The 27,947-nt window shown below is 50.9% G+C and overlaps 1 protein-coding gene across 1 annotated transcript in view; it reads right to left on the bottom strand.

The window, feature by feature from the left end:
• Positions 1-27,947, bottom strand: part of SHB (Src homology 2 domain containing adaptor protein B) — a 134,073-nt gene that overhangs the window by 12,036 nt on the left and 94,090 nt on the right. The window contains 2 exon segments of the mRNA XM_006863131.1: positions 11,054-11,173; positions 17,605-17,776. Of these exon segments, the coding sequence (XP_006863193.1) occupies positions 11,054-11,173; positions 17,605-17,776 (292 nt within the window).

Here is a 27,947-nt window from a genome sequence, read left to right on the forward strand (position 1 = left end):
CCAAGGCTCTATTTCACTGTAGCTTCCCCAATAAATGATTTCCCAGATTTCTCCTCTAAAATTGTATCCTTCAAGGCCCTGCTCAAATGACACCTCCTCCAGGATGCCTTCCAAGATGCCCACAGTCAGAGAATCACAGTACCCGTCTACCTACCTGTCTCCTTGCCCAGACTGCAGGTTTTAAGTCTAACGAGCCTCCCTTTGTTTCCCCACCCAGTTGAAGGCCGGGTGCATAGTAGGGACACAGCAGTGACTGTCACACTGTGGCTATAGTAAGAGGTTCTGCCCAGAAAGTCTATGCTAAGAATGTAGCAGACTGATCTCAAAGCCACCTGGGGCTGGAAGCAGCGGGTAGAGTTTTAAAGGAAAAACAGGGAAATAAAGTTCTAATTAAAGCATCTCTAATAAGCTGGCTTTGTCAAACCAATTGTTTCTGATACTCCTCTGAAGTGAAGTGAGCTTACACAAGCAAATGACACAAATATTAAAACTGGCTAAAAAAACAAACAAAACCCCACTTATGGCTATATGAGAGCGATGGGGTGCAGCTAGCAGAGTGCATGGGCGCATGTCACAGGTATGTGCGCACACGCACATGAAACGCACTCAGTAAAACATCAGTGGGGTTAGCATTTGAACTGTAGCAGAGACAAGGGCTATAAGGTCTGATAGCCGATCTGTAAATCAATCTCAAACACCATCCCAGGCCTCAGTCTCCCCATCTGAAAGTCAGGTAACTAGACCTGGATGAGTCAAGTTCCTTCTTCTGACTCTTGGGTTTTTACTGTATGAAGCTGGCCACTTGCAGACTCACCAAATACCTCTGGATGGGACCAAACCACAGAATCTCTGGGGCCTTTGAAGTGTTCACCCCGCAATAAGCAACACAAGTCCCTATATTATAAGCACCTTCCGGGGGTAGGCCCAAGGCTCTGTAGCCACCCCTGCTTTCCTACAGCCTCTCCAGATGCACAGAGAGCTTCTGAGTCCATGTACCTGAGTCTCGGGGCTGGGAGGAAACTGAGGCTCATGGTGAAATGCCTTACTCCCAGCAGGCCTCCACAAGGATGCATCTTCACAGATGGCTGTCCCCTGCAGCACCCTGCATTGTTGCTGTTAAGTGTCGTCGAGTCGGTTCTGACTTATAGCAACCATGTATAGGGGTTCCCAGGAGTGACTGGTGGATTTGAACCACCAACCCTATAGTGCAAACCGAACTTGTGGTCCAGGGCATTCTCCCATAACGCCACAGCAGAACTCTGCATACCCTGTCATAAGTCTCCACCGCATCCCCGGATGGTTTTTGCAAAAATATTTTTAATAAGTCTTAATAACAAGATGTTAGAAATGTGATTGGAAAGAAATGTTTTTCTCATTTGGAGAGACCACCCAGTGTCTCAAAGGAAGCTGTTCCAGGCCACATGGGGCTTCCTGGCTGGCATCGAATGGCCGAGCCCCACAGGCAGATTTCTATGGGCTGGGCTGATAAGGAGGTGGCTACAAACCAGCTGGGAACGTATTCCGGGTGGTTCAGACCCTGGAGTGCAAAGGGTAACGCTGGCAGCCAGCTGGGCGGGGAAACCAGCAGGTCAGGAACTCAAGAGGCTGGTGCACAGAACACTGGCATGCAGTGTTAGCAGAGTCAGTGGTGGATGAGTGGGCGAGTTAGAGGAGTGCGCGTCAGCCTGGGTCTGACCCATCAAGGTCTGTATTGCAGCTGGCGGTGTCACTACCCACACAGCCACTGAGAAGCCTGCAAGGGGCCCTGGAGCCCTCACTGGCCCCACCATCATCTCTCCAACGATGAAATGTTTCTCCTTCTGCCTCCACTGCCCTAGTCTCCCAGCAGCAGCAAGCCTTGCACATGTGCACTGTCGGGCTGGCTTCTGGAAAGCTCCACTTGCCAGCTGCAGAGACTACCAACCCGGGATTAAGCCCAGAGATGTCCCTGCGTACATCAAGCTACCCTCAACCTCCCTCTCTGCCACCAGAGACCCCCCAGACATGCCCCAGCCTCAGCTGAGCATCTAGGGGGAAAACAGTTCTCAGCATAAAGAACATCAGTCTGAGAGACCACAGAGCCCTGGTTTCTCCTCTGAAAAGTGGGCACTGTAAGAACTTGTGCCCTCCTCACTGGTGCGTTTAGGGAATGGGACCCAAGAAGCAACTGGACCCTCATAGGTGGATCTTGCATCCCAGTATTGTCAACACACAGCCAAACCAATAAACTCCTGCTTCCTGTCTGCCTGCTCCCACAAGCTGGAGGGAGGGGCTTTAGGGTTCTATAGGTGGCCAGCCGCTGCCCTGGAAATGCACCAGAGAAATGGCCAGCAGGCATGTGACAGGTTTGAATTCCCTTCTCATGTCTGTAAAAATGAAGGTCCTGATTCCTGCCCCAGGGTGAGCTTCCTAACTATGGGCATTGAGGATCTGTGCGCCTGCATCTCTTAACAGGGTGGATGGCAGGGCAGAAATGCTCAGCCTGTTTAGTTAGAAAATAAACCGAGGGCTTAGAGAAGAGGCAGAAACAGAGCTGGGGTTTACCTGACTCAGACCTCAAAGCTCTAAAAACTGCACCACAAACTGAAACTACAATGGAATCACCCCCACCCCCACCCCGACTCTGACAGAAAAACAAGACACCTCCCCCCCACCCACCACCACCACACACACTGTCAAATAGATTTCAACTCATGGCAACCCCGTGTCTGTAGAATGCTGTTGATATTGTCGAGTAGATGTTTGATTTATAGTGACCCATGTGACAAAGTAAAACACCTCACAGGGTTTTCTAGGTTGTAATCTTTATGGGAACAGATCCCATGTCTTTTTCAGGTGGAACTGGTAAATAGGTTTGAACCACCAACCTTTCAGTGAGCAGTCAAATGCTTAACCAATGTATCAATAGGGTTCCTTTAGAATAGAATACCCAAACCCAAACCCATTGCTACTAAGTTGATTTCGCATCACAGCAACCCCATAGGGCACAGTAGAACTAACAGCCCATAGGGTTTCCTAAGACTGCCAGTCTTCATGGAAGCAGACTGCCTCATCCTTCTCTCTCAGGGTGGTTAGTGGATTCAAATCACTGACCTGTCCGTTAGCAGCCAAGCACTTAACCACTGCATCACCAGGGCCCTAGAATGGCCAGTGTTAAGATGCTGATCAAAGTTTGGTCCAAGGCCCCATAATCAATTAGAGGTGAAGCGAAGAGTTGAACGTGGGTCCGAGGCCCATGGGCTCTTTTATACTCTCACCCCCACGGCTCTGGAGTCACCAGAGGAACCCAGGAGAGAGGCCATGCTGATTTGGATGGCAGTGCCCTGGGAAGGTCTCCCAGTGGCAGGTGCCGGGCACATTTTCTCAGTAATTCTGAAAAAAGGGAAATGGCATAAAAAATCCTACAGTGTCCTCTTGATACTTTCATCCTGTGAGGCATTTGCACATTTTAAAGTTCACTGTTCTCATTCAGTTCTGAGTGGGGAACCTCTGATATGCCTACAGCAGCGCCTCCTAATTGGGACATTTCCCTTTTCAGAAGAAGAAAGCACGTTGTACGCTAATTGGGCAGAAAGTTCAGTTTTCTTCTTTCAGCCTTGTAAAGGCTAGGGGAGAGGGTGTAGAGCCCCTCCCCATGTCATGTGCACCCCCATACCCAGCCCCCAGCTCAGAAGCAGCCGGAAAACAGTTTGGTCTAGAGTCAGAGGGCTGGTGAGTTCTTCCTCTCTCTGGGCCTCAGTTTCCCCATTTGTGCAGGGCACTGGCAGATGATAAAAAAGGTGTCTTTCTGGCCCCTGAATTCCAAGTTTTCTGCTAAGCACTATTCCTAGAGCAGCTTGCTGCACATGTGCTTCCCCGTCAGACAATGTGACCAGAACCAAGCTCGGGTGGAAAGGTGCATTTGACATGAAGGGGAAGATGGAGAAGCCTATTGAGATGGGCATCATCTCCAGCTACTGCTGAAGAACTTGGAGATCAGAGAGGTTAAGTAACTAACCAAGGTTACACAGCCAGTAAGGACAGTGTGGATCTGACTCTAGGTCTGTGTTATTTAAAGTCTCATGAGGATTCTCCCATTGCAGCCAGAATAACCCTTAAAACCCCACCGCTGTAAAGGAGTGGATGCCATGTGAGATCCGCTGCCAACAAGTGAGTTCTGACTCACAGCAATCCTGTGTAGGGTTTCTGAGACCGTAAATCTTTATGGGAGCAGAAAGCCTCATCTTTCTCCTGTGGAGAGGTTGGTGGGTTTGAACTGATGACCTTGTGGTTACAGTCCAGTATTTCCCCTACCGAGACCACACAGCACTCTTCCCAACGTAGATAACGAAGACAGCAAGCCATCACTGAAACTTTACTGTGTCGGAGGCACATGCAAATAAGTACCTCACATTTATTGTCTCTCCATTAATATGCCAACCCATTTTATAGACAAGGAAAAGGAAGCCCAGAGAAGTTAATTCTCTTTGCCCACATCTACTCTGCGATAAGCAGTGAAGTTAGGGTCCAAGAGTCCAAACCTGAATGATCTGAAATGTGTCTTCGCTGCTGTGGGAGCTGCTTCTGCTGCAGGTGTGGGAGGTGGTGGTGCGTGTTGGAAATTGTACATCAGAAAGCTATTTCCTCGGCATGCACGGCTCTGGCCCCCCACTCTTTCCACCACCTTTCTGATGACGGCAGCAGCCTGTTGCCACCTGCCTGCCTTTAGTGTGAGTAGCTACCCCTGTGCCAGTCTGTCCAACCCCACCTCTCTTTTGGCTACACCCTTTCTCGTCTGGTCCTCGAGTGTACTGCAGGGTAGGTGTACATGGTCCTAAGGCGCCTCAGATCAGGGCTGGGCCAAGACAAGGGGTTGATGGGCCAAGACAAGCAGTAGCTGTGCCCCTATCTTACCCTACCCACCTTCCTGAAGGCTTGCTGGGCCCCTCGGGGACGCGGCTGGGGAAAGAGGCTGGTAATTGAAGTCCAGGCATCTGGGCTGGAGGTCATGCTGGGCAGGGAGCTCAGCAACACTCGGCAGGCCCTGCTGTGTTCTGAGGCTGAATGGCTCACCCATGGGGCCGGCAGCTGAGATGAAGCTGTTAAGGGTTTGCAGTCTCAGATGTTGACCCAACCAGGGGATGCTCAGGGGCCGAGGGAAGTGAAGTCTGTGTTCCCTGCTGATGGACGGCAGTGAGCAGCCATCCCCACCCCCTCTCCACCCCGTAAACCTTTATTATTTCTTGCTCCTGGCTGTCAGCAGCAACAAACTAAGATTAATCACTCGCCTGGTCTGCCCAGACCCAGACATGCCTACTGTTTGAAAACTCTCTCCTTCAGTATATAAATCAATGAGGGTAGCAGCGAAGAAAGGAAAACAACCTAGCTCCAGTGCCCCCTGGAATGCAGGCCCTCAAGCCCTTCCAGGCCCCTGCTCTACTGGGGCTCTCAGAGAACCTTCTAGGTGCAAGATGTCAACATGACCCTGCTGGTTCCAAGCAGGGTACACGGGATGCCATCAAGTAGTTAGATGAACAATGGCCTGTTCCTGACAAACTGTCTTGCCCTTCTCCTCTACTGGAGGAAGACGAGTATACCATCCTCAGGCCCAAGGCCTCATCATAGTAGAACCCTGAAACTGAAGTAGGCTCATAGACTGAGTCCCAAGTCCTCATTTTATAGACACAAGGTGGTGAAACACAGATACTGCCTGGACACGGTCCTAGCACCCTGTCCCCTTTGCTACTCCCATGGCCATTTCTACAGGCGTAGGACAAGTGCCTGATGTGGGGGGCTCACCTTGTGAGCTGCATGACTTTTACAACATCCCATTTTCTAGGTGGTGCTCAGGGAGGTAAAATATCTTGCTTAGCATCATACAGCAGGTAAACATGGAGTCAGGATTCGAACTCAGAGACTGCCGACTTCGGAGTCTGTTCTGCCCAGGATCTTCCCGACCTGGGATGGCTGCCTAGGCACTGCCTGGCTCTTGGCCTTGGGGAACAGTTCCTTCCCAGCACCCAGGGCGGTGTTAGCTCAGGGGCATGTCTGTAGGCATGTAGGGACAGAGGAAGGCCAGAGCTGTGTTCACAGACTGGGGCACCTGAGCTCATCAGTGGTTCTGGAATGTCACTGCATCCTGCTCAAGCTTTTGGGGCTCCCACTGCCTATAGGGGAGTCCTGGTGTGGCGCTGTGGGTTAATGCGCCAGACTGCAAAGCCATTTGAACCGCAAGGTCGTTAGTTCACGCTCACCAGCCGCTCCTTGGAAACCCTATACAGGGTCGCTATGGGTCGGGATCGACTCGACGGCACTTAACAACAACTGCCTATAGGATGAAGGCTGGCAGCTAGAGTCTCATCTCTCCAAGGCTCAGGTAAGTGCCTTGTTCTCACATCAGTCCTGCGTTCCTTACTGCCTCAGCCTCACTGCCCTCTCTCTACCATCCATGGGTCTAATGCAGAGGTGGGTTGACTTTTTTCTGTCAAAATTTGTATCATTTGCGGGTCATACAAAATGATCCACTTACAATTAGCCTGCTATATTTGGTCAAACATTTCAAGAACTCACCTCTACTTTAATGGCTGAAACTGCAGTTGTTTTGCCAAGGCCGGACACTCCCTACCCCGGGTCTAAGACCTCCTCATCCTTCACTATCCACCTTCCCCCTGTTGGCTCTGTTCCTCACTCAGGCCTTGGTCTTATTATGTGCTGTCCAGTCAGTTTCGACCCATAGTGACTCCATGTGACAAGACAAAACTGCCCCATAGGATTTTCTTGGCTGTAATATTTACGTAGGAATCCTGATGTGGAACAGTAGGATAAGCATTGGACCGTTAACCACAAGATTAGCAGTTCAAACCCACCAGCGGCTCCTCAGAAATCCCATACAGGGTGGCTATGAGTTGGAATCAACTTGAAGGTACTTAACAGCAAGCTTTATGCAAATGTTGTCCTCCTCAGCAGCAGGCTCTGGGCTCCCTGAGGGCTAGTACCGAATGGGCAAGGATGACAACGGGCTTCAGGACAGCTCCTGGACCACCAGGCCTCAGTTACAGCCCAGTGGGAAGAGACCAAACCCTGAAACACCTCTGAGGCCAGACTCTGGGCCACATTTGCCAGAATTCCCTACAGAGTGTCTCCGGGGATCTGAAAGTCATAGACCCCTTTGTGAGGAGGGTTGGATGGGTCTTTTTCAAATGAGCAGGGCCTCACTGGCTGTGGCTTCTGGCCAAGGCTGAGTGCCACCCGATGTCTGTCTCTCCAGCCCCATGCGTGGCACAAGCAGACAGAACCCAGCACTGCCCACAGCAGCCACAACACTGCCCCCACCTTTGAAGTCCTGTTTCCATCATCTGTCCCAGATTCTTTTGCATGAAACTAGAACTCCAGAAGAATGCTTCACAGCCCAGAGTGCCTGAAGAGCCCTTTTAACGAGGTTTTTCAAAACTTTTTATCCTTTTCCCTGCTTGCCTCTTCTAGAGGCAAGGAAACAATTCAGAGTTTGAGACATTTTTTTTTGACAATTTCTGAAGGCTCAAGCTTTGTTTCTCTGAGGTTGGAATAAATGCATCCAGGGGCCAGTACTGGGTACCAGTGCCATGTGTCTGCTCTGAGACCAGGGCGCAGCCTCCTGGCAAGTAGGATAGAGCCCGAGAAGGTCTCTGAAGTGGGGACATTCCAAGGCAAACAGGCAGGAGCTGGGCAAGCCGGCTTCACCACCATATCTGATGCCAGCTGGATAGCCTAAGGCCAGTCATGAGTCCCCTCTGGGTCCCAATCTCCCAGCACAGAGATTGGACTAGTGGTTGGACATCTAAGGATCTTCTGCTGAAGGTCAGAAGGCTTGAGAGGTTGTGGGAAGGCATGAGGCTGGGAGGTCAATGGCCTTGGTCCCCTCCTCAATCTTGGCTACATGATAGACCTTGGACAGGCTGTTCAATGTTCCCTACCCTAAGACAGGGAGTCCTGGTACAGTGCTGTGAGCTAATGCACTGGACCGCAAGGTCAGTGGTTCGAATTCACCAGCTGCTCCTTGGAAACCTTATTCAGGAATTGCCCGAAAGAGGGCAGAGAGTCACCTTGTGGGGCTGTAAAGTGAAGTAGGCATGTGGAGAGGAGATAAGTGGAAGTGGGGTCCAAGCAGGGTGGGTGCCTGGAGACAGGGTCCTGCATTCTAGGAGCTTAAAACTGAGTCCCAGAGCCTGTGTGAGGCACACAGGACCAACCAAGACTCTGACACGACCTGTCTTTGCCTGGGACAATCTGTCCTCTGTTCCTCCTCCTTATAGCTGCTCCTGATAAACCCTCCCCACCCCAGGGGCAGGGACTCTGGGCCTCTAGTGATCTCTCTCTTATGCCCAGTCCATGGCCTGGCATAGAGGTGGCTGAGAAATACCTGGCGAAGGGAGGGCAGAGGGCCCTGTCCTCTGAGGCGACTCCGCAAGTCCTTTCTCCATTCTAGAACACCGCACAGCAGTGCTCCAAGAAAGATGGCTGGAGGGGGCGCAGCAGCATAGCTGAAATTCCGATGTCCGCTTGCAACAGGCAGCTGAGTGTGGGAAACACCACACCCCCCAGATGGTGGGGAACAAAGTTGCGGCTGAGGAAAATGGGACACTCAGGGCCCCACCATTTGTGGTTGAAGTGATCTATGCAGGCGCTGCTTCCTAGGTAAGCCCATCCCCAGTCCCAGGATGGCTCAGACTATCTCCCCAGGTTCAGGTGTGTGTAAGTGTAAACGAAACCTTCCACTTCCAGCTCCTATGGGTGAGACCAGTATTCAAATCTCCCCTACTCTCCTTCCCCTTGTCCCCTGGACTGCAAGCATTCTGAAGACAAACGGTGAATGAACCCACAGACAGGAACAACTTGGGGTGTCTCAGAGCCCCTCGATGTAAAAGCAGAGATGTCCTATGTGACCACCATTCCAGAAAGGCATCCAGACCTTTCTGTGGCTCTGAAACATCTTTCAATCAAACTGCAGGGTGATGAGGGTGGGGCAGGATTAACAAAGGTGATGTTCACCAAAGCTCAGCAAAGTCACTATCACTCTGGGACATAGAGACTCCACAAGGCCAGGGAGGCCCATCCCTGCTGCCTCCACAGCCTGCAGTCAGGACACTGGGCCTCTGATTGCACACTTACCAAGCAAGAGCAGAGCCAGAAGGACCTCCGTGGAGGTCCCACTATCTCCAGGGAAGGGCAGGAACCAGGCAGGAAAAGGGGAGCAATGCTCTAAGGACTCTGACAGAAACATTTTCCTGGAGACCTGCTTGTGAGGCCATGGCTGTGAGCACTTGGCACAGGGGACGGAGAAGGGTCTGGCAGGATATTATTGGTGTGGTGCCTTCTGTAACTGCCGGTGTTGGCACCTCAGCCCAGGCTTGCCTGAGCACTCAGCAGGCTGCCCCTTGCAGGCAGGTGGGGCCTCACAGTGCTTCATCCAGAAGGGGACAGGCTTGGTGTAGGGACACCCAGACCTCCTCCCTGTGAATGCAGTCCTGCTATGGAGGCCCTTCTAGGCTAGGCCTCAGACCTGGGTCTTCCCAGGACTCAGAGACATACATTCCTCAGTGTTTCTAGAGAGCGAGGAAGCCACAGTAGGGGGCGGGCTGCCTGTCTGTGGGGGAAGGCTGGTGACATGGTGCTCATCCCTGATGCCCTTGCTTCCTCTAGCTCTCTCAGCCAGCTCAGCGTATCTGACCCAGACATGGGAGAGTAGGAATCAGAGAGCTTCTCTCTTTGGCACCTAGGCTGCAAGGCCATGTCTGAGCAATAATTCCCCTCAGTCCAGGTACGCTCTGCTGGCTTGGCTCCCTCCAGCCCAGTCTCTCGCCTGAACTGTGATTTAACATTTTGAATTTCCCTCAACGTTGATAACCGGCCTGCTTGCCGCTGCCTGAAGCTAGAACAGCAGCGTTTCTGCTTGCTTTTGTCCCCAGTTATAGCCTCCTGAAGGAGGTGGTCGTCCAGCCTCTGGTTGCATACCCCAATGACACGAAGCTCATTACCTATTGAGACAACTTTAATTCTTAGAGAAAATTTCCCTCTCACTGATCTGAAATCAGCCTGCCTGTAACTTCCCTATCTGGGGACCCCCAACCATATATGCTCCATCTGTGCTCCCGGAGAATCTTTAAGAAGTCTGTGGTATGCTGTGCCTTGGACACCCTCACTTCTCCAGGTACCTCTGTGTTGGCCTTGCCTCTGCCCCATCTTTGTGGCAGTGTGTCATGTCCCTCTTGGGGAGAGCCCTACAGAGGGCTGGGGTCAGTGTGGAGCAGAGAGAGCAGGCCAGCCTTTCCATCCTTGGCTCTTTTGGTCCCACCGTTCACACAACTGACATGGACATGGGCCCTTCTGACAGCCATATCCCAGCAGCCTCTCTCCTCCTCACATGGCCTCTAAGAGTAGTTAGAAGAAGAATGGGAAGCTGAGAAGAGGGTGCTACTGCTTGTGGTGGTCTGTGCTGTTAAGAGTCTCTAGGTTTATACCTCAGTCCTGACATCCTTCTCGCTCATGGTCTCAGTTTTCCTATCTGTAAAATGGGTCCCATCCAAACCCATTTCTAATTCTGGGTCCGCCCATTCTGACAGCAGTGCCTTGTGGGTGCCCACAGGCAGAGACTTCCTGACTCCACCCTGTGCTCTTCACAGTCTTTGTGATATCAGACCTGCCCAAACCACATGGAAGTACACAAGAAGAGGCCAGTGGGGAGGGCAGCACTGGCCTCCAGTCCTGCCCCGCCACTGTGGACAGCTACATCCCTCTCTGAGCCTCAGTTTCCTCATCTGAGGGATGTTGTGAGGATGCCGAGAAGGATACGGTCTGCTAAGCCCTTTCTCTAATCCCCCACTAGCAGCAGACATGGAAGCTAGTCTTGGTTATTTAATATAAATCCTAGAAAAAGGTCCCTCCCTTTTGGGGAGGCAGAAATGGCAACCAGTAAAAACTCCTCCAAATCCCAGGAGAACACGATCAAATTGAAAAACCGAGGCTTGCAATAACTGGCGCTGGCCAGCTCCCCGGGGGGACACTGGCAGCGGCTGGGGTGCGTGTGTGCTGTACTCACTTCAGGGAGAGGGAGTAGTCGTGCTTGCTGGTCTGGCTGTTCCGCACCAGGTAGCTACACTCCTTGCAGAGTCTGAGCAGGCTCTCGGCGTCGCCCCTGCTGATGGCTCCGTGATACCATCTGGGGAGAAGGCAGAGATTGGCACCCAGCGGAGACGTAATGCCCACAGCCCCGATCCCCTGTAGTCTGGCCCCAGAGGATCACTCAGCAACCCCAATGGCAACCCCAGAGTGTCCTCGGCCCTTTTGTTATTAGGCAGATATACTCGTTTGTTTGTCCGGCAAATATATACTGAATGCCTGCTGCCTGCCAGACCCTGGAGAGAAAACAGCCAAGAGAACCTACAGTCTCTGGCCCCGTGAAGCTTACAACCTAGTGTAGGAAAGCCATTATAGGATGATGTTTTCCAATCTGTAAAATGGGTTTGACAGCTTGAGGTGGGAGTTGCTGCTCTGAGGCAATGTGAACAAGGGGCTTGATACAGGATGAGTGCCAAGTGGGAGGTGGGGTCTGGACACCTGGGGCATGTGGACCAAGGCTCTTAGTCTAAACAGAATGGAAGGTGATGAGCTTTAAGTAAAGATGTTACCTACCCTGGATGATCTTTGAAAAGACCAAGCAGGTTGCCTTGAAGGGGAGCAGCTAGGGAGCCTTCTGGGAAAGTGACCTTTGAGTGTGACCTGGAGGTCAGAGGGGAAGCAGGTGGGAGAGAGCAGGTTTGGTGTGCTGCGGGGAGGGATGGGTGGCAAGGCCCAGGAGGCCAGGATCTGGCTTCCCCTGAATGAGGGAAGTATTCGGACATCGGGCAGTCGGTGTAGGACAGCAGCAGCACCCTGCTCCTAACAAATGAAGCAGTAATGATTCTAGTGCTGCTGCTCCTGGACAGAAGGGCCCAGTGGGAGCTGGGCACGGGGAGCCCAACCCACAACCGATCCCGACCCCAGGACCCCGAGGGAACAGGATAAGTAGGACGCAGAAATTCAGTGGAAAAGAGCAGCAACCATCATGTGCTGGCTGGTCACAACGCATATGTGGAGAAGTCGTCTTGGTCTTGGAGGGGAAGGGTCAGTGATGTGAGAGACAGAACCAGGAAGACAATTGGACGTGGCAGACAGTTTGGCTTCACTTGGACAGGCCCAGTTATGGTTCTGGGACAAAATGCTGAATGTGGCTGAGATACTGTTCTCTTATTGAGTTAGGAATCGCTCCAATCTGCTGGTGGGGTTGTGGGGATTAAACAAGAGGACACACGCAGGATGGGCTCCTGGGGAACCTGGATAGGGTGTTTCCACACACGGCAGTCACTAGCATCAGCAGAAAGAGGACTTACAGACAGTCACATGACAACACCTCATCTTATCAGCACTGCAGGACCCCACCCACCAGAATGGCTGGCCATACGTTCCTAGGTGTGAGCGAGACCACTGCCTTCTGGGAACACGCCTTCACTGTGCACGGTCTGCCAGCCATGGGCAGCATGCGGAACAACGTAGCAGCAAGGCGATGGCTTAATTGAGAGACCCACAGAGACCCTCCAGAACAGGGAAGACCTGCCCCATAGGATCTCAAAGGTTGGCATCCTAGTGTGGTGCTGCGGGTTAATGTGCTGAAATGCAAAGTTGGTTAAAATTGAAAGGTCAATGGGGTTCAAGCTCAACAGCTACTCCTTGGAAACACTATACAGGGTCACTATGGGTCGGAAGCAACTTGACGGCACTTGACACCCATCTTTATGGAGTGGACTGCTACATCTTTCTTGAACAGAGCAGCTGGTGGGTTCTTTAGTTCGCAGCTAAGTATTTACCCACTGCGCTACCAGGGCTCCTTGATGGCTTAATTATAATCTAAAAAACTAAAAACCACCTTCTGAAAAATAAGACTGGAGAGGAGATCTGAGGGCTCAGTCAGCATCAGACCAAGCTGCTGGCTGCCTTGCAGCAGGTGGACACCCAGAGGAAATGCACAAAGGGCAAAGGCAGGGGAGAGTGCAGCCCGCAGACCTGCCTTCCTCCCTTAAACTTATGTTTGGGGATATGAATGGGAGTGTGGGTATGCATGAGCTGCTATAAAATTAAAACATATCAGACACATTAAAGCCCAGACATGCTTTAGAAAGTATACATTACTGTAATTGGGGGCACAGTTAGACCAAGGCAGAGGGGAGAGAAGAGATCTAGTAAAACTGTGCTCCAGGAAATTTACCTATATGACACACCTTCAGTGAGCTGGCAAACATGTTGTCTTATAAGGAAAACAAGTCCAGCCACTGAAGCTGAACAGTCCTTGGGGGAAGGCCCAGAGTGGTCTCCTGGGGAAGCACTGCCTACCGCCTGCCCTGCCCTGCCCTGAGCACACTGGCAAATCTAGGGAAGGCGGAGATGGGTGGGCAGACGGCCTCCTGTGGCCTTGTTAAGGATAATCCCTGGTGGGGAAACAGGATAAGCTTCTGGTTCCTTCCTTAGCTGCTTAGCTACCCCACACAGAAAGAAGGGCTGGGGAACTGGGGTCAAGAAGGGCAAAGGGCACTGGATTAAGCCAACCATGAGCCAGAAGTTGGAGGCAGGGTGGGCTTGGGTGGTCCTGTGGGGCTTAGGCACCAATCACTGGATAGATACAGGTTTTGCCTGAACTGAGAGGAGAACCTAGGTGGCAAGCCACCATGGGCAAGTGCTGGACCTCTCAGAGCTGGCCACTCAGGCCAGAACCAGGGGCTCAGGGAGACTCATCTGCTATCACGTACCCCATCCAATACACACCGGCTTTGTCAATATTTACTGACTACGTGCTATTGCCTTGTTTTCACAGGCTGACATCAGGGAGATGGGCAGCCAGCAAACAGATACTGGAAACAATTTCAGAGAGTGAAACGTGCTGTGCAGCATGGAGGTGGTAACCCAGTACTGCTTAGGGTTGTTGTTGTTGTCGTTAAGTGCCATCGAGTCGGTTCCGACCCATAGCGACCCTGTACAGGGTTTCCGAGGGTGTAAATCCTTACGGGAGTAGAAAGCCTCATCTTTCTCCCGCGGAGCGGCTGGTAGTTTCAAACCGCTGACCTTAAGGTTCACAGCCTGATTCGTAACCACTACGCTGCCAGATTAGGGTAGGAGGGAGGAATCCTGGTGGTGCAGTATTTAAGCACTCTGATGCCAATTGAAAGGTCAGTGGTTCAAACGCACAAGCTGCTCTGTGGGAGAAAGATATGGCAGTCAATTTCTGTAAAGAGTATAGCCTTGAAAACCCTATGGGGTAGCTCGACCTGATGACAACAGGGTTGGGGTTTAGGGTGGGAGGAGGTGGCTGCATTAGGAGGAGTGGAGTCGGGGGGCGGGGGGGAGTCCCTAAGGAGATGACATTCGATCTGAGATCTACCTGATGAGAGGAGCCAATCATGTGAACAACCAAAGAAAATATTTCTACAGAGGAAACAGCATGTGCAAAGGTCCTGACGTAGGAATGAGTTTGAGTTGTTCACAGAGCAGAATGGTGACAAGATCAGCCTGAGCACTGAGTAGGGAGGGTTGAGTGGGAGGTGGGATCTGGCTACTGGAGGCTGTGGGCCAAGAGAAGACATTTGGATGTGATGCTAAACATAATGGAAAGTGATGGTGAGTTCTAAATAGATGTTACTTGCTCTGGATAAGAGGGGCCAGAGGAGAAGCAAGGACACCAGGTAGGAGGCTAGAGCAGTGGTCCATGGGAGGTGGCCATGGAGATGGGAGGGATGGCAGATTCTGGCTGTATTTTGGAGGAGAGCCAGCAGAACATGGTAAAGAACTAAATGCTGGGTGTGAAGCAAATAAGGAAACATGCAGCTAGACAGCCATACTGCTGCTTACAGAGCTGGGAATAGCAGGTTTTGAGGCGAGGATCAGGATTCTGGTAAGACTGAGATGCCCAGGCCTCAGCCACGCAGGGTCGGGCCTCTGGGAGAAGTGTGGGTTGGGAGATGCACTTGTGACTCATCCACCAGGAGACTGAAGAGGTGAGCCAAGAAGAGAATGGAGCTAGAGACTGAACCTGGGAAATCCAACCTCAGGTCAAGCCAGCCCGGCAGGAGAAAAACCAGGAGCCAGATGTGTCCATACCAACTGCCACTGGGGGCAGAAGAGGTACCTGGAGCCCCAGGTAGAGAAGGGAAGTAGGTGTAGTGAGAAAGGAGAGTGGAAGGTAAGCCAGGGCAGAGAGGACGGCAGGCTGTTCCTGGAGGCCTCATTCATTCACTGACCTGACAGCTACTAACTGAGCACTGGTAGCACAGTGGGTTAAGTGTTGGGCTACTAACTCCAAGGTCAGCAGTTCAAATCCACCAGCCGTTCCCTGGGAGAACGACGAGGCTGTCTGATTCTGTAAAAATTTAATTTTAGAATCCCTAAGGACCCTCTGGTAGCGTAGTGGTTACGAGTCGGGCTGCCAACCTCAAGGTCAGCAGTTCAAAACCACCAGCGGTTCCGCGGGAGAAAGATGAGGCTTTCTGCTCCCGTAAAGATTTACAGCCTCGGAAACCCTGTGCAGGGTCACTATGAGTCGGAATTGACTCCACGGTACTTAACAACAACAAGGACCCTATAGGGTCTCTATGGGGCCACCGAGTTGGAATTTACTCAATGGCAATGGGTGTTTTTCGTCTGTTTGTTATATTGCAGATGCTGCTGTAGGCACTGGGGAATGCAGTGGTGCCCCAGACAAGCCCTGTCTTCATGGAGCTCATGTTCTCAAAGGGGACGCTGGGGCGACATGATCTATTCATTCATTTCCTTTTAAGACATTAGTGATGAGAACACACACTGAAAGAAATAAGGATGCAGGGTACCTGGGCAGGTGGTACAGGCACACAGCCAGATGTGACATCCAATCCCCAACAACCCTGCGAGACCAGGGCACGTCCCACAGTGCTGCAGGCTCCCAGCCTCCTGGCACCAGGTGGAACAGCTTTGGCTGGATGAGCACCAGAGCATCATCTGTCCAGGTGGAGGACTAGGTGGTCCTCTCTCTGGGGCATTAGGCTCCACCAGAAGTGGATTTGCTCTAATCATTCTCTCAGCAATGAGTCAAGGTCTCCTGTGGGCCAGAATGACCCTGGGAGAGAAGGTGGGTGAGGGAAAGCTGGTCCTAACTCAGCCTGGCGGAGTCAGGATGCACGTGGAACAGCCCTGAGGCATCTTGCTTCATATTTTGTTTGTTGATGATAAAGTGCAGTTTGATCAGAAATAAGCAAAACCTGCCACCCAATCTGCATGACTGTGGGAAGTGATTAACACAACACCTGTTAGGAGCGCTCACACAGACGGCTCAGCCTCAGTGGATCACAGCATGTGCTTCAAAGGGGGGCGCACTGCATCCTTTGGAAAGCCCTGCGTCCTACTCACGGAGCCAGCATTTCCTGTGAGGGGATGCACTGGCAGGCCAGGACCAGAAGCCCGGCTGGAGACCAATATAGTGTTTGAGGGTAAGCAAGGCTCCCGAGGGAGTTTGCGTGCTGCGGGCTCATCTCTTTGGATTCCTGAAGTGGCTGCTCTGTGCCAGGTGCTGTGCTAAGGGTGGGCATGAGAGAAGAGTAAGAGGTGAGGGAAGAAACAGGACCCAGTGGGGTCTTTGTCCTGAGTCTGTTCTCTGAGCTGTGAAATCCAAGGCTCTATACCTCTTTGAGCCACAGTATTCTCATCTATAAAGTGGGGGAGATTATGTTATTGATCTCACATTTGCTTGTTAAGTGGAGGATACTCCTGAAGGTACCAGGGCAATACCTGGTACCTGCTTGATCAGCTGTCTGGGCATAGAGAGCAGCAGCTCACTGTTGTCTAGATGTGGAAGGGTGAGAAACTGACCTTGTCACAGAGTGAATGGCAGACTAGGGTGATGGTGGGGAGCCCCTGAAGATTTCAGCCAGTGCAGAGACCTAAACACTCAAATCTGCTGACAAGGTGAAAACCAGATGGAAGGGGGAAGGCTGTAAAGGGCCTGACCCAGCACAACATTCAGGGTGGCCAGGAGGGGCGGAGACAGAGGAGCAAGAGACCTTGTGGGCAGCATGGATGGGACTTGGCCACTGGCTGGGCCCAAGCTCTGGGCAAAGGGGCGAAGAAAACCCAAATCCAAAGTGTACAGGCTTTGCCCAACCAAAATCCAGTAGAGGTGGAGCAAAAACATTTTTTCTTGTTGGAAAATTAGGGTTTAGTTGAAAAATTAGGTTTAGTTGGAAAATTAGGGTTTAGGGTTTAGCTGACACTAAGTTTTGTAAGGATTCATCTGCTGCATGATGACAGGAGAAGCAAGGATGGCAGTGTGAGAGGTACACAGTTTTGCAATGCCTGCTGTTGGCATCAAAATAAATGGAGGAAGAGGGTGGCCAGCAAAGGCTTGGGGCTGGGACTCAGGAGATGAGAGTTCTGATCCCGGTGCCACCAGTGACATACTGGTGGCTCTGAGTTCAGACTAAAAGGCCCCTTGAACTGTGTCATTCTCTAAACCTGGATTTTTAAACCAAGAAAAAGACAATTAAGGGCAGAGACCAGATTGAGAGTACAGCTGAGCTTTACTCAGTGAGAACTTACATCTGCTTCTCCAGGGGGACAGCAGGGTCCACTCTTTCTCCCAAGATCCCACAGAACTCGGGGCTCCCGTGTTTGATGGGCTTGAAGCCTCCACCGGGAGCACGAAGCTGGCGCCGCCGGTCCCGGGAAGGTGAGGGGGACGCTTGCCGCTTCTCGGTGCCATTAAACTGGGCTGTGGGGGAGAGAGCAAGACAGTATGGTTACCCAAAGCTCAGCCCAGAGGTCAGTGGGTGGTGCCTGGCAGAGGTTCAACTGTCAGAGTTAGAGCTTCACTATTTGCAGAAACTTTAGGCAATGAAAAAACCTGGTTCAAAAGATTTTGGCCTTCTTCTTAATGGAGAGGGAGGGGCCAGGTGAACCCTAAATTACTTTCGCTTTTGACATCCCAGGGCTCCATGGGCTAAAACTGAAAGTGGGGGATTTATGCCAAGATAAAACCCACAGCAAACCTCCTGTCACAGGACAGAGATGAGATGCCTGGAGCCTGGAACACTGACTAGGAAGAAGCCAAGTGCTTCAGTTCAACCTGTCAGGCTCTCCAGGGCCCACCTCACCTCCTCTGCCAACTCCTTGCAATCCCCTCCACCCAAATTGCCATGACATCCCTCTGTAACATCAGAAGTCTTCACCTGACTGACTCCACTTGCTCTTCATTGGTCACCACCCCAGGAAGCCTTCCCTGACTGTACCTTCTCCCCAGACTCCCTGTAATTTCCTAACGGCACCCACTTTCTTTGTCTGGCTCCCATCAGACTGTGTAGCACCTTGAGGGCAGGGGCTGCACCAGATTTGCCCCTGTGCCTCTTGTCCCCTACAGCACCTCCAATCCCAAATCAAGAGACTCAATGAGCTGCTGTTTTGCCTTTTATTTTTTAGGGGGGTGGGGGGGATATCAGTTTTCAAACCAGATAAACTGGATAAAACCTAATAACATCCTAGTCAACACTGTAATTCCCTACTGAATTAATTTATACATTGACTTGCAAGCTTAATAATACAGCTATGTATTTAACAGAGCATGTGGTGATGGGTGACAGGCTTAATTAGGCAAATCATTCCACCTAAAAGGGAAATATACAAACTCCAAGTGCCACGATTCAGCAGCAAAAAAATAAAATAAAGAACGAAACACCAAACACAACTGCTTTCATTCCTTCTAATTAAATTTTTCCTTAATCTGCCACTTAAAATGGCAATACTTTTAACTTAGTGATATTTTTGCAAAGAAAAGACACAATCCCTCAAAAGATTATGTGCATTTGGGGATGGGGGAGGGAATCTACCCCTGTGAGTTTTCAGAATGACAGAACCTAATTAATTCCACCTATGTTGTTGTTGTTGTTAAGTGCCGACGAGTCAGTTCCGACCCATAGCGACCCTGTACAGGGTTTCCGAGGGTGTAAATCCTTATGGGAGTAGAAAGCCTCATCTTTCTCCCGCGGAGCTGCTGGTAGTTTCAAACCGCTGACCTTAAGGTTTGCAGCCCGATTCGTAACCACTATAGGCAATTAAAAATGGAACTTGGAATTCTGCACGAGGGAAGTGAGTTGCTGAGCTGGGCAGCATGAGGCACTGGGAACCCAGATGACTTGGGCTCTCATGGTGGGATGGGTGTCTGCTGGTGGTGGGGACAGTGACTTACTTAGGTGGCTCCTTCATGATGACCCAAATGCCTTTCAGAAGGTTCTGGTGTGATGGAAAGATTCATCCTGCTGTTTCCTCCCCATTCCACCGGGACTAACTTCTGAAACTGCTGGTCCTTTTCTACTTGGATTATCGAATCTACATGGACTGGCCCTGAAGTTCTGTCCCCGCATCAGCTCTCACCTTCACAACACCCCTGTGTGTGGGTGATGGAGGGTGGGGGGATGCAGTGAAGCAGAGGAGTGAGCAAGAACTCCGCGGGTTTCTCAAAGCTAAGTGGCAGGGCTGAAGTTTGAGGCCAGAAGTGGGGCTTCTGGGGCTCCTCTCCAGAAAAACACCTTCTGAGGTCTGCCTCACTCTGAGATGAACTTGTCTCCTGCATAGCTGCTCAATCCCCCAGCAGAGAACCAAAGTCTTGCTCTTTGCAGGGCTCATAGAACTTGGTACAACTCTTGTAGCTAAATGGGCATGGCACTACTCTACCCTCATCAGCCTGTTCTGTGAGCACAGTGACTATGATGGATGATTGATTTTACTTCTTCTTTACTCTCTCTAGTGTCGTGTCTGCCTTCAACCTACTGCAGTACCTGGCATAGCCCCCTCCGACCCTTCCCACGCCCAGCATTCAGCTGGCTTAGTGAAAGGCAGAAGGACTGAAATGAGGCAGCACAGGAATGGAGGGAGTGAAAAAGGTCAGCACAATGGAAAGGACGTGAACTTAAGTCAGGAAGACCTGGGTTTGAGTTCTTACCTCTGCCATTGGCTCCCTGGAAACCCCATACCGGGTCGCTATGAGGCAGAACCAACTTGACAGCACTTAACAACAACAATAAACCTCTCTGAGTCTAAGCTGCTTCATCTGTTAAACAGGGTTGGTAATACGGCTCTGCTGTGGCACTCTAGGATGAGCACTGGACTTTTAACTGCAAGGTCGGTGGTTCAAACCCACCAGCTGCTCCTCAGAAATCCTATACAGAGTTGGTTTGAATCAGAACAGACTCAACAGCACTTAACAAACAACACCTGAAGGGACTGTGGAGCAGGTTAGTAACACATTATGGACCAAATTCCAGTGGGGCCCCTGTAAGCAGTGGTTCTCCCCCTCCCCACCCATGTGGTCATACGTCCATGCTCATTACGCAAGAACATAATGTGCCTGGTATCAGAAACCACCTTTCCTTTCCTCAAGCTCTGCTGGAATTCCTAATTAGACTGGAAGGTCCAAGGAAGGACATTTTACTGTTTCCTTCAAGGAAAAATGCTCAATGATATATAACAGGTGAGCAATGCTTGTTGGACAAATGATTCTCCACCCAACCCACTAGGACCAGAAAACTTGAACTCATGAATCCAGAAGGGAAGTTAGACTCCTTTGTCAAACAAGTTTTGAAAACTGACCCATAGTGACCCTGTAGGGATTCTGAAGAGTGACTGGTGAGTTTGAACTGCTGACCTTGCAGTTGACACAATTTTGCAGTCTAGTGCACTAACCCACAGATCCCGCAAAGCAGAGGCCAAGAGGATCACAACCCCTAACAAGACAATGTATGCATGCGTAAGGGGCCTCCTGGGCACCTCAGTGAATGCACCTGAAATGAATGTGGGCCACATCTGTAAGCCACCTAGAGTGGACAAAAGAGCTGACATTATCCTGGAGAAACAAGGGCACAGAGCGCAGAATCAAGTTGTCCAAGATGCCCCTTCCAAGCTGTCCTTGGTACCTGATTCCTCTATATTGTCAACAGCCAGGCTGGGACTCAGGACTAGAGAGAGGCTGGGGTGAGGGTAGGGAAGGGCAGGGGTAGAGAGGGGGCCAGGACTACACGATCCCAAGAGTATATGAAAATGCCACATACTTTCACAACAATGCACAAACAGTTCTACATGACAACTCTGTTACTAACACAACGAATTTACTACAGCACCTCATCTGATCCTCACAAACATGCAAGACCGGTATTGCATGTCATTCCCATTTTATAGATAAAGAAACTGAGGCCCAGAAAGGCAAAGAAGCCCCTTTCTCCCTCCAGTTCAAGAGCAGGCCTCATCTTCCCTTTGTTCTGCCTGCCCCACAACTGCAAACTCCCTCTCCAGTTAGGCTGTAAAACAGCCAGCTCAGCAAATGTTTGGTTTGCATTTCCAGAACTGCCAACAAGAGCCTCTGTGTTCACCTCACAGACACACACAGCCCCCAGGGTGCTGCGCTGCCACCCGGTGTGGGCGGTGCCCGAGAACAGAGCTCCTCATTGTGTAGGCAGGTCACCGGGAAGGCTGTGAAGCAGCACAGGCCAGGGCCTGGGTCTACACATGTACACCCAGGCCTGGGCGTGGGCTGGGAGGCGGGTGGGCCTGGTGAAAGGGGTGGCCGTGCCTCTTCTCTGTGCATCTACCATGGTGCAAAAACCCCACACCGGGGCTGCTGCTTGGTTGTAGGAAATCTCAGGAAAAACCCAAAGGAAGAAGGGTGCAGAGGCCTCCACATCTGCCAAAGCAAGTTCATCTTCTGAGACCTCATCTTGAGATGGGACAAGTTTGCATCATAAAAGAACGGATGGGGAAACAAACCATCTCTGAGGTTCTAACTGCCCCTTCCCATTACTAGAACCTGGCACTGATTATCCTGAGAGCTGATTTATTCAATAATATACCAGATTATCTGAGTACTTATTGTGAGCCAGGTTTATTATGTGCCAGATGGAGCTTAAACATCTTTATCCACTCGGAGACCTTTGACTTGTCAAACAGAATTGCTAAGAGATCCTATCAAGTCTTTGTGGGGTTTGTTCTGTTTCCCCACACAGGAAACAAAGGTACTTGAAGGAACACTTCTATCAATAAAATTAGCAGATGAACCAAAGCTATGAAGCCCTAGTGCTTTCCTTTCCTTTTAGGTTACTAAATGAAGACATTCACATGTCAAACAAACACCAGCTGCAAAAACCTGTCCCTCAGTAACTCTACCTAAAGGAAGTGATGGATCCCAGTTCTCATTCAAAACTCCCCTTTCATGGCAGAGGAGCCATGGTGGCACAGTGGTTAAGGTGCTCAGCTGCCAAACTAAAGGTCTGTGGTTTGAACCCACCAGCTGCTCCACGAGAGAAAAGACAGGGCGTTTTACCCTATCCTACAGGGTTGGACTAGGTTGGACAGCAGTGGGTCTGGTTTGGGTTTACTCTGCAGAAGGAGCCCTGGTGGTACACTGGTTAAGCACTTGGCTGTTGGTGGCCAGCCAAAAGGTTGGCAGCTCAAACCGTCACTCTGCAGGAGAAAGATGTGGCGGGCAGCTTCCATAATCCTCTACAACCCTGGAAACCCTATGGAGCAGTTCTACTCTGTCCCGTGGGGTTGTTATAAGTCAGAACTGACTCGATGGCAGTGAGTTTGGAGTTTTTGGTTTTACAGGGTTGCTAGGAGTCCTGGTGTGGCACTGTGGGTTAATGTGTCAGACTTCAAAGCCATTTGAACTGCAAGGTCAGTGGTTCAAGCTCACTAGCTGCTCCTTGGAAACTCTATACAGGGTCACTATGGGTCAGAACTGACTCAACGGCACTTAACAACAACATGAGTTCTGGTGTGGCACTACAGATAAAATAAAACACTGAACTGCTAAGCACAGGGTCAGCAGTTCAAACCCACTAGGTGCTCCTTGGAACCCTATACAGTGTAACTATGAGTCGGAATCGACTCAATGGCACTTAACAACATGAATCAGTCAACTCGCTGGCAGAAGACTTGGTTTGATTTTTCTCAGTATACCTGCTGTTCACATGTGTTAAATGTTAATTACAACTGTTACTCATTACATAGCAAAAAGCTCCAGGTACCAACACAACTGTTAATTTCCTCACAGGCCCAGGGCATTCTGGGAAGCTGTGCAAGGGGCAGTAAGCATCCTAAGAGCAAGTGGAGTCAACTGTGAGGAGGAATAGGATCAGGTGGCCAGAAGGTGGTGGTATGCCACTGGGCGTGCCAGGTGGGCCAAGTTTGAGAGTCCTCGAGGAACCTTCCTTCCAGAGGCTGGGCCCTGCTAACTCTGTGCACTGAGGATGAATCACAGCTTGCTGTATTGGTGAGTACATCATCAGTGTTTGACGGTGACAGTGACAAGTCTGAGGCCAACTTGGAGTGGGCTCAGTGGTTTCTGTTCAACGACCAAACTCATCTCACACTGGTTCAAGGTGACGGTAACACCATTCAAGTCAGTCTATTCTACGCCCATGATATCAACAGAGCGGTGGAAGGAGCAAGAGTAATGGTGTTACCATTTCTGAGTTATGTTGAGTGCGGGCAGGTCACTCACCCTCTCTGACCCTCAGTCCATCACCTGTGTGATGGGAAAAACAACATCCACCTCACAGGCTTTCCTAGGACCAATCCTGCCAGGTGCCTAACTGGTGCTCAATACATGCCCACTCCCTGTGCTCCCTACTAGCTTAGGAGGATTCTTTGAAATCTGTCAATTGATTTGGCTCATAGATGACTCACAGTGTTGAGGAAATCGACATATATTGCTTTCCCTTAGCTCTCTGCCTTTTAGCCTCACTTGATGAGGCTAGAAAGGTGTCAAAACTCAAGAGGAGTCCTGGCTAAGTAGTGAACACTGTAACATTAGTACCTCCCAAGCTTACAGTAATCCGTGTACATCCGGCTGTTCCCGGAATGTACCAATATGCACAGGGTGTGGTAAGAACACAGAGAAGAGGCCACAGCCAATCTGTGTGAGGGTCATGTCAAGAAAGGCTTTCTGGTGGGGAGGAAGCTGGTATCTCCTGAGTTGACCTTTGCCCTACCCCGACATACCACCCACTGAACACTAACATCCAGGAAGGGGTAGGCCAGTGGTTCTCAAAGTGTGGCCCCCAGAGCAGCATACCAGCATCATCTGGGACCTTAGCAGATGTGCACTCTCATGACTCTACCTCAGACCAACGGGTTCCAGAACTCTGGGGCTGAGTCCACAGCAACGCTGCACACTTTCTTGGGGTGATTCTGATGCGCGCTCACTTGGGTTCCCTACAAAATACTGTTATTCACACCATACAGGCTTCTCTGTGCCAAGCATAACAGGGATTGAGCACCTTAAATCCGTGCCCTCTAAAAGGAGCCCTGGTGGTGCAGTGGGTAAGTGCTGGGCAGCTAACTGAAAGGGTGACGGTTCAAACCCACCAGCCACTCCATGGAGAAAGATGTGGTAGTCTGCTTCTGTAAAGACTGTTGGTGTGTGCCATCGAGTCAGTTAAAACTCACAGCGGCCCTGTACAGGGTTTCTGAGGCTGTAAATCTCTCTCCTGTGGAGGTGGTGGTTGTTATGTGCCGTGGAGTCGGTTCTGACTCGTAGCAGTCCTGTATAGGGTTTCTGAGGCTGTAAATCTTTCTCCTGCGGAAGCTAGAACCTAGGAAACCCTATTGGGCAGTTCTACTCTGTGCTTTCAGGGTTGCTACAAGTTACCTTGATGGCAATGGGTCAGGTGGTGCCCTCTACCCCTTTATGCAATATTCTTTCCCTATTAAATTCTTTACTTCAGTGAGCTTTCCAGAACACCAGTAACAATTCTGATCTCCATGACCCTTTAGGACTTACATTGATCCAGGTCTTTCCCCTTGACCATCAGAAGTGCAGTGTGACAAAAGATGTGGCCTCTCGTTTTACAGATGGGGAAAGAGACTCAGGGAGCTCCAATCACCTGTCCGAGGTCCTGCAGCTGGTGAGTGGTGGCACGTGAACCTGGGACTACCAGACTCCTGCTGCATGTCAGCCACTGTCCTAAGCTTTCTAGGGCACAGAAGTTCACCAAGGAGCCAGGGGGAAGACAGACAAGGACATAAAACAACTATGGCAAGCACTGTCTGAGTCATCTGTCTGCTTTTCATCTGCCGGGAGGCAGACCTGTCAGTGGCTGAGCCCAGGACCCTGCTGAAAAGTAATTCCAATTAAGACAAATCTTCAGATGGTGAGTTGCAAATGAAATGACTTTGTTTCTCAAAAAGGTCTCCAGGGTCCCCCTTCTACACTCTGCTGCCATTTGGCTCCTCAATCAAGCACTTACTTACTTCTGAGAGGCAACTGCAAATAATTAAAGATGCAGCTTTTAACTTGACTCACTGGATTATAAAGCAACACTGAACCATTCTCTGTGTATGGTCTGCCTAGCTCTTCCGCAGTTTCCTTCCCAGCTCTGGGCCTCAGTTTCCCTAGCTGGACCTGGGGAAAAGGATAGTATGGGTTGGGGAGACCCTTTGTGTGCGGAGGAGTGTTAGAACGTGATGAACTTGTGGGATGATGCTGATCACCGCCCCATGTAGACACGAAGCTAGGTACTTGGTCTCTTACAGAATCGTCCCCACAGGGGAGCACAGTACAGGGAGGAATCAGCACACTACATTTGGATCTGTAGGAGGGGAAGGGCTCTAACGGGGAAACCCTTTAGAGGTTGGGCATCCAGTGGGTTTAGGATATGGGCTCTGGTGTCAGACCATGCAAGTACAACTCTAAGGTCTACTGCTGACTAGCTATGGGATTCTGGGCAAGTTCTTTCTTCTCCTCGAACCTTAAACTTCTCTTAGGCCATAAAGTGAGGAAAAGAATCTCCCAGAGGGTTGTCCTGGATAACAAGAGGGATGGGGCCTACATTGCTCAGTAAATGTGTGTTTTGACTATTTCAGTATCCTCTGCAGAGGGCACACCGGGTCTCAATTCACAGGCTTCTAGGACAATAGTTCTTCAGAGTTGGGAAGCTACAAACTCCATGCCTCCCCAACTGGGGGTGGGCTTCTACGAGTTACCCACCCCGGCTCTGAAGCCCTGCCCTGGGACCCTTCCGTATGGGTCACTGCTGTCCGTGACAGATTTCACTTCACTGCCAGGGCCACAGTTCAGAGCTGTAGAGGCAGTGACCATCGCCAGATAACAAACTCAAGAGTGGTCAGACTCTCACCCCCGTCTGCATTGCCTGAGCCTGTGAAGTCATCCGAGGCTCCTCCTTGCCGGCTCACGAAGGTCTAATGTAGCCCAGAAGGGCCATTTCAAGACCCACCTGCTGGCCATGTAATTTGTTGCTGTAAAAGCTCCCAGGGGGTGATTCAAAGGAAGCCGGAACAGAATCCAGCCAGCTCTGGAAGGCAGCTGTCTCTCTGGGCTGGGAAGCGCTGACAGCTCAATGGGAGCCATACCATCTCTGTACGGAGGCAAAGGCCGCAGCGGCTCTTTTCAGCCAGCTGTGAAACCTGAGCAGCATCTGTCCTGGGCTGGGATCTACGACGGGCAACTGGTGTAGGATGGGACTCTCATACAGCAGACTAGGGTTCCTGGCTGAGGCTAGGGCTGAGGCCAGGACTCTTCATAGAGTATACCCCCACCCACTCCCTTCATTAAATACTGGCCACCGAATGGGGACGGGGGGGGGGGGGAGGGGGGGGCAGACTTCCATTCATTCTCAAGAAGCTAGGATCACCTCACACTCTGCAATAGCTACTTTCACGACAGCACGAAGGGGTCATTGAGCCTTCCTGCAGCTGCGGCCCTCAGAGCACGAGCCAGAAGGGAAGGGCACAAGGTAGCCGTCCATGGAGGGTGGTCCTGAGGTGCTGGCCGAGCCACCTGCATGTAACGACGTAGGAGTCCCTTTGAGAAGGGCCTCTCACAAATACAGGACAGGACAGAACCTTGGAAGGTGAAAAGCACTTGCGTCATAGATGGAATCATCCAAGTGGCGATTCCCAGGTCTTCCTTCTCCTTACCTCTGGCCAGCTCACTGGGCTCCTGATGGAATGAAGCATGACCTGGGGGTCACTGTGAGCCAGTCCCACTGCTGGGCAAAGCCTTCTGATGTCCTTCTCCTGTGGACACACCCTTGTGATGGGAACTCACTATGTATGTTCAGGGCTAAGTGGAATTCTTACAACTCACCTCGTCTTAATTCCCTGTGACTCTCTTGGTGGGCCCAGCTCTGCCTTTTAGGGGTCTCTCAGGTCATACCCCACACCTTTGACCCACAAAGCCCTTTTGAAATTTGAAAACATTCATCTAGGCTAGACCTGCAGCGAATGTGAGGGGTGGAAAGAGATGAACACAATTTCATCCATCTACCTTCATCTCACATGGACATTCCCCAGCTATGGATCCTGCACCCCAGGCTTCCAGACCTCATGGCAGAGAGTGAGGCATTACAACAGGCTCTTGACATGAAGAATAGAGCCTAGCTAGACACTGCTTTACTCTCCAGTAACACAAACAACTTGTTTAAATGAGCACACACACACAAGCTTGACCACCTCCATGTCTGAGCTAACCCCGTGGTGATGCAAAGTTACAGGTCGAGCTGTGGAGGTACTTCTGCAATCCCGTCCAGCTTCTTTAATTTATCCTTGCAAAGGGAAGGAGCTCTGGTAGCATAGTGGTTACGAATCGGGCTGCGAACCTTAAGGTCAGCGGTTCGAAACTACCAGCCGCTCCGTGGGAGAAAAGTTTATCTCTGCTGAACCCATTCATATATTTGGGTCTCCAACTGAGACAGTTGGGATGGCTGGGAAAGCTTGGATTATTCTCCCTGTAATCGTGGTTACGAATCGAGCTGCGAACCTTAAGGTCAGCGGTTCAAAACTACCAGCTGCTCCACAGGAGAAAGATGAGGCTTTCTACTCCCGTAAAGATTTACACCCTCAGAAACCCTGTACAGGGTCGCTATGGGTCGGAACCA

This window comes from Chrysochloris asiatica, unplaced genomic scaffold (genome assembly GCF_000296735.1).
Source record: "Chrysochloris asiatica unplaced genomic scaffold, ChrAsi1.0 scaffold00053, whole genome shotgun sequence".
NCBI lineage: Eukaryota > Metazoa > Chordata > Mammalia > Afrosoricida > Chrysochloridae > Chrysochloris > Chrysochloris asiatica.